This window comes from Camelus dromedarius, chromosome 29 (genome assembly GCF_036321535.1).
Source record: "Camelus dromedarius isolate mCamDro1 chromosome 29, mCamDro1.pat, whole genome shotgun sequence".
NCBI classification, from domain to species: domain Eukaryota; kingdom Metazoa; phylum Chordata; class Mammalia; order Artiodactyla; family Camelidae; genus Camelus; species Camelus dromedarius.
Window position 1 is genome coordinate 20,011,661 of NC_087464.1, and position 16,444 is coordinate 20,028,104.

Here is a 16,444-nt window from a genome sequence, read left to right on the forward strand (position 1 = left end):
TTGTCGTCGGAGCTGAGTCAGCAGGAAAAGAAAAAAGTTGCAACATGCAAAGAAAGCAACAAAACTGTTCTTTGCAGACACTACAGATTTTCTAAATAGAAAAAATAAATATCTGTATTAAGGGTAGAGCTCAGTAAGTTTTCCAGGCTTAAAATTCATATATAAAACTCCATGTCATTCCTATCACAAATGATGACTAAATAGAAATGTAAAAAGAAAAAAGATTACTGACCACATCATAAACTACAAAGTATTCAGGAATAAGAAGAAAATGTGCGTTCTCTCATGGAGAAAATGCTAAAGCATGATTAATGAACAGAATTGAAAGCCGAAATACCTTTTTCATGAATGGAAAGACTCCGTTTCATAAAGGTGGTAATTCATTATTAATTAATTTATTAATTCAATGCAATTCCAATCAACATCCCAACAAAATGAACCTAACATATATGAGCCAACAAAGTCTTGAATAAAATGACCAGGTGGGGGCCTTGGACCAGCATATATCAAGATGTACTAGAAAGTCACTGTAATGTAATTTCAGATAGCATCATGTTGGCATGGGGAGAGCCAGTAAACAAATTTAAAAGGAAAGTGAGCCCAGAAGTGGAATCCTGTGTAGATGGAACCTTGAGGCTGCATTACAAATCACTGGGGAAAGGACAGGCTAGTCAATACGTGGGGATGAGACAATTTTTCATCTGTATGCGGAGACATAGATCTAAACCTCCATGTCAGATAACTTGAAAATCAATTTTAGATGGATTACAGACCTAAATAAGAAAAAACGATTTCAAAATTCTAGAAAATATATATAGGAGATTATATTGACACCAGGATAGGTAAGGATTCAAGAAAGCATGAATTATAAAGGAAAAGATTAATGAGGCTGACTATATTAATATTTAAAATATTTGAACAAGTATTAGTAAGATTCTACAAACAAAGTTAAAAGACAAGCCACAGACTTGGGGGGGTGGGGGGAGGGGAAATTTGCAAAGCACAGGACCAATGGAAAAATGATATCTAGCATCAAGTCCAAAAAACAAACAAGAAAAAGAAAAGTAACCCAACAATTCAAAAAGAGACGAATGAAATGCCCTATAAACTTATGAAAATATACTCAACATCATTAGAAATCAGGGGAATGCAAATTATATCTGCAAGGAGATTCCAGTCACACCCACCAGAATGGCAGTATTCTATGTCTGACAGTATCAAGTCTTGCCAAGGATGTGGCTGACAGGAGATTCTAAGGCCCAATGGAGAAAGTGTGGGCTGGAACAACTACTTTGGAGGAAAACTTGGCAATGTGCAATAAAGTTAGAGACAGGCTTATTATAGGACTCAGGAATTCCATTCCAACTGGTAACACCATAGGAAAAACCCAGCCCAAGTGGATATGTGTAAGAATGTTCACTGAAACACTGTTTTCATAATTAAACTTTTAAAGTAATATAAATGTTCATTATTTGGAGACGGAATGAACAAATCTTGGTCCAGTCACAGAATTCTATGCAGCAGAGAAAAAGAATGAAGTAGGATGTATTGGCATGGGGAAAAGTCTTGAAGTCACCATCTTGAATGAAAAAAGCAAGTACCAAAGCGGTGCAGACTTCGTAACAGCATGCATTGAAAGTTTTAAAACCAAAGAAAATAGTGTTAAATGTTGTGTATGAATACATGATTACATAGTAAAAATATAAAAATATGCATAGGAATGATCGACAACACTTCAGGTGTTAATACTCAGCTCCAGTGAAGGAACATGGCAGGTGGGGTTTGTGAGCGTACACAGCTGGCTTCCACTACATCTGGGATGTTTCATCTATTTTTGAAAAAGGAAACAAACGTGGCAAAACATAAATAGAGGTTATAACTGGATAGTAAATATATAGATGTTCTCCATGTTCTAATTTTCTGCATGTCTAATTATTTCAAATAAAATATTGACAAATAAGATAATAGACACTATTGAGGAAAAAGGCAAAATAATAGATTATAAGAAAACAATTCACTGGATAACAAAGGAAAAGCATAGAGTTGACCTATAATACCAATAATTTAAAAATACCAATAAAACAGAGAACCTTCTGGGGAGTCTGACCCAGAGGAAGCACAACTAAATAATATATTCAGTATGAAATAAGCAGAATGACCCAAAAAGAATAACCCAAAGAATGACCCCAAAAGTAATAAAGGAATACCATGTACAATTCTATGTCACTAACATTGAATATTTACATAGTATGGGCAATTCCCCCCCAAATCATACATTTCCCAAATTACCGTAAGTAGAGTTAGAAAATCTAAATACACTGGCATCCATTAAATAAATTGAGAAGTGCTGATCATCATCCCTTTGCAAAAAAGACCCTGGTTCCAGGCTGAGTTCAAAAAACTTCTAAGGAACAGATAATTCCTCTTCCTAGACTACAGCAAACGCAGAATTATATAGACGTCTTCCCAGTTTGCACTTAGAAATTAGCACAACCTTGACACAAAAATCTAACTGAGCAGCACACACACAGAAATCAATAGATTCCATTTGACTTACCACTGGTTGTAACAACCCTTGGTAAAATAGGAATATTTGAATCCAGTGGTGTTTTAAAAAATAGTATACCGAGCAGAATTTATTCCAAGACACAAAATTTGGTTCAACAGTGAGACACAATCATAGACAGTGAGGAATAAACATGTTCATCTTGAAAAATCCTTAAAACCATTAGAATCCTAGAATAAATAAGAACAGCTAACATTTATTAAGCATTTCCCATGTGTCGGGCACTGTGCTGAGCATTTCCCATGCCTTATTTAATCCTTACAACAATCCTATGAGTTCAGGATCATTACCATCTCCTTTTTTCTACAGAAGGGTACTAAAACAGAGAATTTAAGAACTTTGTCCAAACTAGGAATAAAGCTTCCCTGACTTGGCAGAAGTTGTTTACTGGAAACCAGCAGCCAACACCATAATCATTAAAATAGGATTCCTGCCCCTTGCTTGCTTGGATCTACACCAGCCCTCATTTTGGCAGCCTTGTCCCAATTTCCTAGATTTTTGTTTTTAACTCCCCCAAGGAGCTATGTTGCTATTCAGTCCAGGCTAGAACAGAGGTCCAGCTTATAACTGGCGCAGACAAAAGCACAAGGTGTATTTTCCCCCTGACGACCTGGCGCTAGAGTCTGCCTTCTGCCACTGGAAGGAATGCAAGGAAACCAGAGATTTTTGTTGGCGAGATCATGGATAGTGACAAGTCACTGCACTCCCCAGCAACCAGAATTCAGGGGTTCTGGTCCCATAAAGGGATCCTTGATCACATCACTTGCCCCCTCTGAGTCTCAGTCTCCCTAACTCTAAAATAAGTCACCGGATTGGATGATCTCCAAAGATCATTACTTCTGATTCTACCTTGAAAGACTGATGATTCAAACAAGGCTCAGATTACTTTTGCAGACTGCAGCAAAGTAAATGTCAGCTTGCTGGCCCCCTGCTGCTAAATGACACTTGTAAAATTGGTAAGAAGGAAATGCGAACATCTCAATTTATGACTGGAAATGAATTGTTCTTTAGAAAAGAAATATCTCTTCTCAGTTTGCAAAACTTTGGGCTCTTGTCAGCTTACCCTTCAAGCACAGGAAATCAGTCTGTGTAGCTCTGCGGAGGGGATTTGCATTAATTTGGGGGAAATATTATCAACAGAAAGTGTTCCCTTTTGCCATATGTGTAACACAAGTAGAGGCAGAAAGCATATGCTTCATGCAGTTTGGTTGGAGCCCCAGTACTGGCAAACAGGAACACAGTCTTCAGAGTTTTCTATTGCAAGATGAGATAAAGACAGACATTTTAAAATGCCATGTTGGTTCTGTGTAGCAGCAGACTCAAAGAGGTGGAAATTTAACATTTCTTTCTGGGAAGTAAATGGCTGATGAGCATACCTAGAGAGATGCCAGGGAGAGGCGGGCATGTTTGCATAAGGAGCCTGGGAGCCTCATGACTGGAAACTGATGGAGACTCTTCCCCTTGGCCTCCAAGATCCCAGTTACAGAGATCTGCTTCAGGGGCTCAGGGTTTACCTAAACAATATCCAGAGGGAGGAAAGAGCACCGAAGCCTCTGAAATAAAAGTCATCGTGAGGATTAAAGCTTTAGGCTCAGGGGCAGGTCCCTGCTTAGAGTTGGGTTCTCTTGAGAGAGGAATGGTTTGAATTCCTGAGGCTATAGACCCTGGAATCCAGCCATTCTGGAGGCTTGTTTGTGCCCTAGGAACGTGGCCCACACATGTGAGCGAATCTGAGGAGCTGTGACATGGGGTCTCTTGACAGAGCACCTTGGAAGGCAGGAACCCCCCTCCCACCCCCGGGAGAACCACCCATGCTTTATGATAAAGTAAACTTCCTAGTTGTCAGCCAGCTTCCTGAGGAGATGCGGCATCCTTTGGCCTGAAGGGGGCTCTCCATCTGGGAGGCATGAGCAAACTGGCCATTTGGTCCTAAATAAGCACCTTGGGGACTTCTTTGTCACAAGAACACACACAAAGTAGGTGACACTGGAGCTTGAGCTGTTCAACAGAAATAATGACAAGAAATGTGTTCCTGCTGTTTTGTAATGCCAAAGTGACAAAGCAGAACACAGATGTACAAGAGGATGGGAACCATAATGGTGGCCACCAGGCTGCCCCCAGCTCTCAGAACGAGGAATGGTGCCCCCAACCCAGGGGAGCTCCAGGTGGGCCATGATGCACTGGAGGACTTTAGGCAGCTTCTTGGTCTTGGCCTTGGCCTTGATCTGGCTGCCAGATCCCAGCCCAACGTGGGCCAAGTAGACACTCTTGACAAACACCTCATAGAGATTGTTTAATTTTGTTCTCCAATGTATTCTGAGTCCATTTTGACCTTTTACGTTCTAGAAAGCATTCGTATCATTTAAGTTTTCAAATGTACTGGTGGAGTTTTCTCCAAACCTGGGGAAATAGAGCAAAAATAGTCTGTGTCTTTTATCGATTAGATGTAAGAATCAAAAGGATTATGTACAGAAATGCATTTATCTTAAACCGCTACAGTGACTTTCTGTTGCCTATGTAACAAATGACCACAAACTGTGTGGCTTAAAACAACAGAAATGTGTTCTCTTACAGTTTTGGAGGTCAGAGGTCCAAAATGAGTGGTAAGGTGCTAAAAATCAAGGTTTCAGCAAGGCTGGGTCCTTCTGGAGGCTCCAGGGGAGAATTCATTCCTTGCCCCTTTCACTTATAGAGGCTTCCAGAATTCCTTGGCTCCTGGCCTCAGCACTCCAGTCTCTGTTTCTGTGGTCACACTCCCTGCTCCACTATAGTCAAATCTCCCTCTGTCCTTACTCTTCTGGGACACTTATGATTACATTTATGACTCAACCAGAGAACCCAAGATAATCTTTCCATCTCAAGATCTTTAACTTAATCACGTCAGCAAAACTCCGTTTGCCATGTAGCATTCATGGGTTCCAAAGATCCATCTGAGGACTTCTTGAGGAGGTGTTATTAAATCAACTGAAGTCCACTCTTTGGCCTCCAAAGATTCATCTTTATCCTATGTAAATTCACCCCATTCCAACACCCCCAAGTCTCAACTCATTATAGCATCAACTTGAAGTCCAAAATCTCACCATTTAAATTATTTAAATTAGGGATAGGTGAGACTCCACATATGATCCACCCTGGGGCAAAAGTCCATCTCTGGGCCTGGAAGACAAGTTATCTGCTCCAAAAATACAGTGGTGGGACAGGCATAGGTCAATAGTTCTATCGATTTCTATTTCAAAAGAGAAAAAAAAAAAAATGAAAGGCAGAAGGGAGCCACCAGTCCTGAGTAATTTCAAAATCCAACTGAGAAGGGCAGGTAGGATGTAGTTCAAGTGGTAGAGTGCATGCCTAGCATGTACAAGGTCCTGGGTTCAATCCCCAGTACCTCCTTGAAAAAATAAATAAATGAACCTAAATATCTCCCCCCTCAAAAAAAAACTAGGAAAAAATCCAACTGGGAAAAAACTTCATTAGTTTTCAAGGTCTAGAAATAATCTAAGGCTCAAGGGTCCACACAGCTCTGCCCCTCTGAGCCAAAGCTCTTCCTCTGAGAATCAATCTTAAACTTTCTTGAAGGCTAGTACACATTTGTAGCTGATTAGTTTATCAGCCTGTTTCTACCTGTAGAACTTTTAGAGTCCAACAGACTTCTTTCATTTTATCTTGTCCCTGTCCCTTTCAGTTCCAGCTGGCAGTGTTTCTAATATAACATTCCCCAAGCATTTGTGCATTACCCATGTATGTCACAGGGATTCACTGCATTAGATGAGAGAGTCCTCCGAAGATCTTTCCTGGATAACCTCATTTCTATTCCTGGCTTCTGCCCAAATGGCCGAGTGGCACATATAGTCTCTTCAGCGCTAGCGAAAAGTTGACCAGTCCCACCTTTGGCCTTCTGTCCCGAACATGCTTTCCTGGCAGTGAATCTCCTAATTTTAGCATCTTTTGCTAAGAGTCCTTGACATGAACTTCTAAACACTTCCAACTCCCTGCATGCATAGGGGAAGCAACTATAAGAGCCCAAGGGCAATCTTCTAAGGAACTGTAGTTGTGAGCTCTTGGGATCAAAATATGCAGAGTCTGGGGCATGTGCCTGCCGAATAGTTAAGGGAATAGGAGATCTGAGTGAGACCAACAGCGCCAGCATCATATGGTAAAAATGGTGCAGCAGAGCTGGTGCGATGGCTCACAGAGGTGCGCTCCCATGATGCTGCATTTGCTTGGCAGAGACAGTCTCTTTTCTTTCATCTAAAATGGTGCTGCTTCACACTGCTTCCTTGCTCTGGAAGGTTTCTTAGAGGTTAGAAATGTTTAAATATTAGACGATAACAAGTTCTAACCACAGTATTCCATTAATCTCACCCCCTCCGTGCATCCCTCCAGCCCTGCTGGTGATTCTGGTCTTAACCACCTCTTAACACACACTCATCATCTCCCTCTGACAAGCCTGTTAATTGCTCTCAATTGAGGAGTGAGGCCACCAAGTGCAGTCCCACAGGACATTGTAATTGGTGTCGGGTTCTGACACTGGACATCTTCTCTGTCCTGGGCAAATGTCATCCACTTAACCCATCTGTCCTTTGGGGAAGGGATTCTGGCAGGTCACCTTGTCTAACGGCTCCACTGCTGTGTATAGAACCAGCGGGTTTCTGCGCGTGGTCAGCTCTGATCTTTGTTACTGAGTGAATTCACAATGTCGCTACGCCCGTTGCTTATCCCCACAGCAATAAGGCTCGTGCCTTCTCGGTCCCCTTGCCTTCTCACCATTGGTGTCTGGAGGGCAGCAGTCAAGTGCTGGTTTGCACCTTCTCTGTGGTTCACTGTGAGCCTGGCCTGGCTCCAGATTGGCAGTGCCCCTCAGTCAGCCTTGGCCCTTGCCCTCGAGGAACTGACATATTGCTATGGACTGAATTATGTCTTCCCAAAATTCATATATTGAAGCCCTGATGTGATTGTGTTTGGAGATAGGGCATTTAGTTATGGTCAAATGGGGCCATAAATGGGGGGTCTTAATCTGAAAGGCTTGGTGGACTGATAAGAAGAGGAAGAGAGATCCCTCTTCTCGCGCACATGCATTGAGGGAGGGCCGCGTGAGGACACAGGAAGGAGGAGGCTTGGCTGCAAGCCAGGGGGCAAGTCCTCCCCGAAAACCAACCCTGCCAGATCTTGATCTGGGACGTCTAGCCTCCACAGTTGTGAGAAAATGAATGTTTGTTGTTTAAATCACCCAATTTGCAGTATTTTCCCATGGCAATCCCCCTGGCGGACTAAGACACACATATGCACAGAAATAAAAAAATAACTCAGCACAGAAAGTGAGGACCTGAGCACCCCCACCCAAGCCCTGGGTGGTGCACGCACGTGTACCTAAGCCCTGCATTTGCGTAACTTTTGAACTGTGACCTCCCTATTGCTTGTCTTTTCCTAAAAGCCTGACTGAGATACTTATTTCCAGGGCCCATATTCGAACTGTTGGCTTTGTCCCGTGGCTTTCCCATGGCATTTGGCAGGACCCTTTTCCATCTGGATCTGCTACCCCGCCCCCCAACCCTAAAACTGCTCGCTCTGACCAGGGCGCAGGGTCAGCCCAGCAGCCGTTTCCCTGGAGGTCATTCACTCATCCAGATCAGAATCCCTGACCCTGAAGCAAGTTCACCTCCAGCCGCCCCAAGAAAGTGACATTTGGCTTGTGCAGGCTCAATGCTGAAGGACAGTTCAATTATGTTGGGGGCCACTGAGCCGGCCCCTAGGAAGGCCAGCCCCTCTGCTCCCCGGGAACGGCTGCAGAGCTCAGTGTCACGTCCCTCCTGGGTGTCATGTCCTCACTGAGAAACAGAGCGGGATGGGACTTGTGCCTGCCTGGTAATTAAGGTTAATGAGCGCACTCCATCTGGAAAGGAGAATCTGTTCTTTGCACCCACTTCCTTGGCATTCATCCCAGCTGGAAGGATCAGAAAATGCTGATAATCTTCCTCTGGGGCAGGTTGCCAGGTTATAGGGCCCAGTCCTGGCCCCAGACAAGACAGGGAGCGTCACGAGACAATCTCTCTGAGGTCTGACTTCTACCATCTGTGCAGGGTGTCTGGTATTAAGTGAAGGTGGATTCTGGGCTGGGGATGGCAGAGTCTGTTTGGGAGGCCACACTGAGTCCTGCCAGGTTACACGAGAGCACGAAACGCCACCACATTCATCCGTCCCTGACCCACTAATGACCACGTGGAATCAGTGCACAGGGCCCAAGGCACAGGCCTGCCTGGGGGCAGAAATGTGAGTTTGCCCCAAGGTCAGCTATGCCATTGCTCTGAGACGCTGGGAAAACCCCTCCTTCTCCCTGAATTCCAGTCTCATCTATGAAACTGAGAAAGCTGAACTAGATCAGTGTCCTTAAAGTACGGTCCAAGGAACCCTAGAAGTTCCGTAGGTGCCCAGAATGGGAGATGCACACCACAATCAGGATGCTGTTACCACAGGACAGGGTAAGAGGAAGTGGTTCTTTATGTTCCAGTGGTTACAATAGAAGGATATATTTCTGAAAAAAAGAAGAGACAAAGCAAACATGTCCCTCAGTGTCCGCAGGGAACAGGTTCCAGGATGCCCCACAGATACCGAAATCCACAGATGCTCGATTCCCTTACATAAAATGGCATAGTATTTGCAGGCAACCTACCAGTATCCTCCCGTATACTTTAAATCGTCTCCAGATTCCTTATAATACCCAATACAATGCCAACGCTGTGCGAAGAGTTGCAGATACAGTGTGTGTGTGTTGAATGCCTCCAGATGAGAGGAATGTGCAAGGACCACGTAACAGCCGCTGTCGCTCTGGAAGTGAGCTAGATCGCGGGAGACAGAAGTAGTTAGAAAATGGCTTTTCCTGGTTTTCTTATACTTCTTGAATTTTTAACTGTGTATAAGTAGTATTTTATACAAAAATGTTCAATTTAATCCTCAAAAAAATAAAAAATAGAATTATCATTGATCTAGCCTTTCCACTTGTGGATGGATATATACCCAAAAGAAGTGAAACAGGGCCTCAAAGAGATTTGTACACCCCATGTTCAGAGCAGCACTTTTCACAATAGCCAAGAGGTAAAAACAACCCAAGTGTCCATCAATGGATGAATGGGTAAACAAAATGTGGTATATTCATACAATGGAATATTCTTTCAGCGTTAAAAGGAAAGGAAATTCTGACTTTCATTTAGGACATTACTCTAAGTGAAATAAGCCAGCCACAGAAACAAATACTGTACCATCCCACCTACATGAGGTACCTGGAGCAATCAGGTTCACAGGGACAGACCACAGAGTGGTGGATGCCAGGGGCCGTGGAACGGGGAGCGGGGAGTTGCTGTTTAATGGGCACAGAGCCTCAGTTTTGCAAGATGAAAAGCGTCCTGGAGGTGGAGGGTGGTGATGGTTCTACGGTGACGTGAATGTCCTTCATGCCACTTAGCTGTGCACTTAGCCATGGTCACTGTGGTAAATTTTATGTTATGTATATTTTACCAAATTTTTAAAAAACGTTAAAAGGAAGGAAAGGAAAAACAGCATCAGAATAGTGTGGCAGGTCCCACCACTGGGCCCCACCTTCCTGCCAGCCCTGCTCGTGTCAGGGGCTGGGCGTCTTGGGAAGATACCAGCCTTCTGTCCTGTTCTGTTTCAGCTGCCGCCAGCGTGGGTACCTGTTCTCTGAGTGAGAGGCCACTGCTCTCACAGGCTCCCAGCTAGGACGTCTGGTCACCACCCCCCACCCCCACCTGGAACAGCCTCACCCAGGGTGCCAGCCCACCCAGTGGCCCTTATGAAGTGGTGACCACTCCGAACAGCAGGTCAGTGCTCTCCAGGTCGGGATGAGGAGGGAGACAAGGTCTGAGGGAGGGGAAAGCGCAGTCGCCTTTGGGTGCTGATATGCCAACACCCGCCATCCCAAAGCTTGCCAGGTGCCCTCCTGAAGCTGCAGAGGGGGTGGGGGAGATAATCCCTGCTTGGCCTTCCACCAGAGCAGGGGGGGGGCTGTGCAGAAGCCTAGGGTTTGAGATGCGGGACCTTGGGTAAGTCATTTCCCCTTTCTGTGCCTCAGTTTCCACTATAAAATGGGTATATTGATACCCGGCTAACTTGCCTCCAAGGCTGTTGTGAGCATCAGACAATAAACTGGATGTGATGGTATGATGTACAGCTCAAGTGCTCCGAAAATTCAGGGGGAATGATGGGGAGGATTGTCAGCTATGGAGAGAGGGAGCAGCTGGGCCATTTGTCCTCACACTCTCCCTGACGGCTGGGCTATAGGGACCTGACCTGCCTGCTCTGGGGAGCCCTGCTTCAATCAGGGGATCTACTGGTCACCCACCGGCCGGGGATGTGCTGGACTGCACTGAATCCTCACACCCATCACAGCAGGAGGCGTAGGCACACCTGGATAATCTGACACTGGCAAGGCAGTGGCAGAGCTGGGATCGGGGTCCCCTGACTGCCAAAACTGTTCTTCCCATCACACCCGCAGTTTTCCAACTGCCTCGCTGGGACCCAGCAGAAGTCCCCCAGGAGTCCCATGAGGCCCCGCAGCGGGGGACGGTTGCAGACGCTCCATCCCCCCACCCACTCCGGGACAGCAGCTCCTCTTCCATCTATTCATATATTGGTGTTCAACACTCGTTTGCATTTGAAATAGAAGTTTTATTGCTTTAAAAATACATTAATTACCTAATTTAAAAAATTCTTTCTGATCACCCTCAGTAGGTGGCCTGGCAGAGCTGAAAGCATTGTTGTAACTTCCTTCCTAAAGGGTTTCAGGTACTGGAGGCCCCAAGAGGCCCCTCGGCTATACCCCAGCTCTACCCCTGCTGGAGCTTCTCTGTCCCTCCCCAGCCTCCCCGACGCTGCGCCCCCCAACCCCTCATCCCTCCCCAGTCCTGCCTGGACCCTGTTAGAAACCTCATCACCTACAGGGTTCACAGCTGAGCTCACGTGGGTGCCGGAAAGGGAGGAACGTGTCCGTCCTCCCCTCCCCTTCATGCGGGAGGGTGGGGGGGAAGTCACAAGCTCCCATTCCGGGGGGCGGAGCGGGTAGCATATAAGAAGGGGGAGGGGTTGTGCTCTGCCCCGACCCCAAGCAAGTGGGCACGACCCTCCCCTCCCCGCTGCCGTCGCTCTCTGCAGGGGTGGAAGATGGTACCAGTCAACCCTGAGCCGGAGGAGGAGCCCGCAGCCGCTGCCGCGAGATGGAGGAGCCCACGCCTGAGCCCGTCTACGTCGACGTGGACAAAGGACTGACGTTGGCCTGCTTCGTCTTCCTCTGCCTCTTCCTCGTCGTGATGATCATCCGCTGCGCCAAGGTCATCATGGACCCCTACAGCGCCATCCCCACGTCCACCTGGGAGGAGCAGCATCTGGACGACTGAGGCGCGGGCGGGGCTGCGCGGCGGGACCGAGACCCAGGAGCTGGCCGGGCAGAGGTGCCCCGGGATGCGCCTCTGTGTTCCCGGGCCACCGGCCCGCCAGCCTGTGGAGGCCAGGATGGATCTGGGCCCCCGTGGCCTCTCACACGAGCACCAGAGTGAAATGCTGGGTGATGCGGGTGTTGCAGTGGTGGGCCAGTCTGCGGATAAGAGCACTGGACCCGGAGTCAGGCTGCCCGAGGTCCAGTCTGGGGGATCACTGTGAGACCATGGGGCGGTCACCTTCCCCCGCTCCTGTGCGCCTTGTGGAACTGGACGCAGGACAGACACCCACCGTCGCCCAGCCGTGGTCCGGTTTTGAGGAGACTCTTGCCCTTAACATGCAAAGTAGCACACACACTAGCCCTGGAGGCTCCCAGCCCCAATGTCCCACCTGAACCCAAGCCCCTTCGCAACGGGCCAGAAATGGAGCAGGTGGTGAAGCGTAAGGCGTGAGTCTCCCCCAGATTCACAAAAGGCACACGGGCTGCTTCCCAGCAGTATTTTTTTAAACTAAAATATAGAGGGGTATATTTTTCCTGTTATAAGTGAAATGTGCATTTTAGAAGTTCGGGAAATTACAGAAAAAAATACAAATAAAGGGGGAGAGTAACACGTGTAATCCCACTTCCCAGAGCCACCGTTCTGATGTATTTCCTCCCAGCCTTTTTTACACGTATTTTTTAAAGTCAGTTTCATACCATGTGCATGATGTATCACTTCATATTCGAGCATGAACACGTTCTCGTTTCATCAAACACTCTTCATAGCCATCATTTTTACTGGCTGCAGAGTAGTCCATCCAGTGGATGGGTCATAATTTAAAAATCATCTGCTTTGGTCATACTTTTTTTTTTTTTTCACTAACTATTCCTCACACAAAATTATTTCACCCAGTGACCTCTTGAGAGCGCACAGTCTAGGAGGTGAATATAAGACAGGAAGACCTGGAGTCTAGTCCTGTCAGTCACTCTAAGGCTCTGTGACCTTGAGCAAGTCACTTGACTTCTCAGTGCCTCAGTTCCCTCATTTTACAATGGGGAGGAAAAGCCCTGCCTTTTTGGTTTTGTGTAAACCTCATGGGAATGAAAGGACAGGAGGGGGAGTGCTTTGAATGTACATGTGCCCTGGGGAGAGGCAAGGACTAAGTTGTGATAATGACTCTTCCTGGGGCCTCCCTTCTCCCTCTTTTCCCACCCTTCTGACCCCTCCCACCTCATCACCTACACCTATGATCTTGCAGCAAGAATATTGAACCAGCGCCCCACAAACTTGGTCCCAAGTCCAACTCCTCTGCTTCTTTGCTGTATGACCTCAAATAACTCAGCCTCTCTGAGCCCCAATTTCCTCATCTGTAAAATGGGAGAATAATATCTACCTCACAAGGTTGTTGTGAGGATGAAATGAGAGAACATGGCAAACATTAGTGTCTTTTCTTGATGCCAGCCCCCACCCCAGGAGAAGTCAGGGGTCTGAGCTGGGAGGAGTAGAGGCTCTATATTCCCCCACTCCCTGCAGAGCTTGGAACCCTGGGCTCTTCTCAACTTCCCAGGGCCACCTCTGACAGGCCAAACCTCCTGGCTAGGACCCCTGGTCAGAGGAATACTCACAGCAACCTCTCCCAGCACCTGACCTCCAGGGATATGGTGTCCATTCATTTACATAATTATCATTGTAATTTGCAGTCCCACAAACACAATATGAAGTTAAACTAGACCGCTTGAACTCCTCCTTCTGAATGCATTTATTCCATCCCTCCCAAGCATGCCTGCCGTCCCCATCAGAAGAAACTTGCAGCTGAGAAGAAGTTCAAGGCTCCCTTTCCATCATCTGCATCCCAGCCATGGGTCTCACTCCATCCCAGGTCACCTGGGAAATGGGTTTCCAAAGCACTGTCACCACTAGGTGACTCCTGAAAATGAACAAGGCCATAGCTGTTCAGGCGGCATTCCAGGTCATAGCCAGCTGTTTCCCCCCACTGTGTGGGACGCACAAAGGGACAGCTGGCAAAGGCGTGGACCAAGGTGCACTGGAGACTCTGAGTGAGGGGAGGACCTAGAGCAAGGACCTTGAACATTGCCTCCGACCCAGCGGCAGCCTACGCTCTGCAGCCTACCTCAGAGACACCAGGCACTTGCGTGAGAAGCTCATCGGCGTGGATTTACAATGTCAGTCACGGCCAACTCCCAGGCAGTTAATAACAGATCCCAGGGAACAAGAAGAGGTCTTGAAGAACTCACCTGGAGATACTTTAGAGCTCTCAGGAGTGAAACACAGGCTGCCCGAGGGCTGTGCTACTCAAACCATGATGAAGGACAAAGAGCGTCTGCGATGTTAAGGAGCGGGTTAGAAATCCAAAATCATGGACCCTGCTCCAGACCCACAGAGTCATAATCTCTGGAGGCGGGGCCCAGGAGTCTGTTAGCAAGATCCGCCAAGCGATTTGTATGCACATTAAAGTTTGAGAAGCACTGCCCTGGGGATCCTTTGGTCTCAATTAATTCTTTTTCACACCTAGATCTGCTAATATTTCCCACCCTATCTCTTGACTCTTTTTTTGGTGGCAAAGGGAAATAATAACATTTCAAGAAAAGATGGAAAATTTCAAAATCACTCCTAATCCAAGCCTCCAGACAATAGTGATTTCCATTGTGTGCCCATGTGTGCTCTTCTAATCCTTGTCAACATGCGAGATATATTTTTTTCATAAATGCCATCAGTTACATAATTTAGAGCAACATCTCCTAACATCACATCATAAGCACGTTTCTGCTACAGTATCCCATTTATCATTTTAGTAGCTATAACCCATGCCATCCAGTGCATGTACATAATTATCCAGACTCCTATTATTAAGTGCTTGGATTGCTTTCATTTTTCCTATTACACATGTTTCAAAATAAAAAAAGAAAGCAAAAGAGAGATATGATGAACCCTAGGGGCTTGCCCAGATGGTGGAGAATAAATATTTAAATTATACCCCTACCACCTTAGAGACACATCAGGGAGGGAGACCCAGCTACACATTTGATCACATTATGGGGGGAAACACAACTGAAATTTCAAGCTTCTGTTGCTGCTTTATGCCGCTAACAGATGGGGGAGCTGTCCTTTGTAATCAGAGCACCTTCACCAGTTCTAGCTGGCTGAGATGAAGTTTGGGGTTTTGAATGGAGAGATATACTGTCCAGCAAAAGAAAGGAGAATTTTTGAAGACTGGAAGCGGGCAGAGAGAAAATAAAAGCATCAGAGAGAGAGGCCTGTGGCGCTGGCCCTAATCCAGGACTTAAGGCAAAATATGATCAGAGAAAAACTCCCTGCTGCAAGGAATGGGTGATGGACTTCCCAGACAGTGGCCAATTTAAAGTTGTTGCCTGTTCTGCGCTCTGCTACATACAGTCCCTTCATGTTACTCCAGACCCTCAGTAAAGTGTGATACACAATCCACTTTGTGGCTGTGGTATTTGGGGGCAATAAAGACACCTGGGAGGTGGGCGATGTGAAGGAATGCAATCTGGAAAGGGGTAATAGGGCAGGGACGTGTGAGGTAGCAGAAACGGGCAGAGGCAGCAAATCAGAATGACTGTCGCTAGCAGAAATGTGACCCGAGGATGCTCAGATAGACTGACATGAATACTAGGACACTGGTTTTCCCAGCCTAGCAGATCAGTTCCCATCATCTCTAGTTCATTTTTTCTAATTAGTTGCTCAAATATCTACATGTTCTTATTGAATTGAAAGACCTGTGTGTCTCTCCCATAAAACAGTCCCAGAATTTCAGAGGCTAACTCAATGCAGAAGGAACTGGTCCTGCTTCCAAACACCGGGTGGAGAGAATTTCAAAGCCTGGTGTGCCCGCTAGTGTGGTTTCACGCCCCACAGTCTCGCAGTTGAAGGCTGGTCCTGCGGTGTATGATGCCCTCTTGCGTCTATGGCCCCGTCTGCTGAGAAGTGCCTGAGCTAAGCTCCCTGGTCCACATTCCCATGCCTGGTCATTCTGTCCAAACAGTACAGCCAGTTTGGCTGCATCCAGAGGGACAGACAGCCTCAGCCATACCAGCCCTCCCCCTGAGTCCCCACATTTTTATAGTCATCAGCTAAGTCTCGCCCTCCCTCCTGGGGAGTTTGTCTTTGGGACCTGCATCCGTCAGCATCCCAGCAGGAAAGAGACGCACACCCAAAGTTGCACAGGGTCTCATGAAAGGGCATTTACAGGAGTTGGGCAGGATTCAGGGAAATAAAAAGGATGGCAAAATACCCAGGGATGTTTCTGATGGCCCCTTCTGGTCCATGGAACCCCATTATTACCACTGAAATCTAGAAACCAGACGCCATAGCCTTTCACCATTATCTCTAAGCTATAAAGGACAGCTCTTCAAGAATTCTGGGACACCCCTAATGCCTTCTTTTTTTTTTAATCATTCTTTTTTTCTTCTTCCAG

The 16,444-nt window shown here is 46.5% G+C and overlaps 1 protein-coding gene across 2 annotated transcripts in view; it reads left to right on the plus strand.

Moving 5' to 3' along the window:
- CTXND1 (cortexin domain containing 1) overlaps positions 1–15,258 on the plus strand; it is a 34,879-nt gene extending 19,621 nt beyond the window's left edge. Inside the window, exons 2-3 of one of the 2 annotated variants that reach the window (XM_031440705.2) lie at positions 10,230–10,395; positions 11,726–15,258. In XM_031440705.2, coding sequence (XP_031296565.1) covers positions 11,788–11,967 — 180 coding nt within the window. In that variant the 5' untranslated portion in view covers positions 10,230–10,395; positions 11,726–11,787 and the 3' untranslated portion in view covers positions 11,968–15,258. Of the gene's footprint in view, positions 1–10,229; positions 10,396–11,307; positions 11,360–11,725 lie in introns of those variants that run through there. The other variant, XM_064480654.1, reaches the window with a different exon arrangement.
- The last annotated feature ends 1,186 nt before the right edge of the window (positions 15,259–16,444 follow it).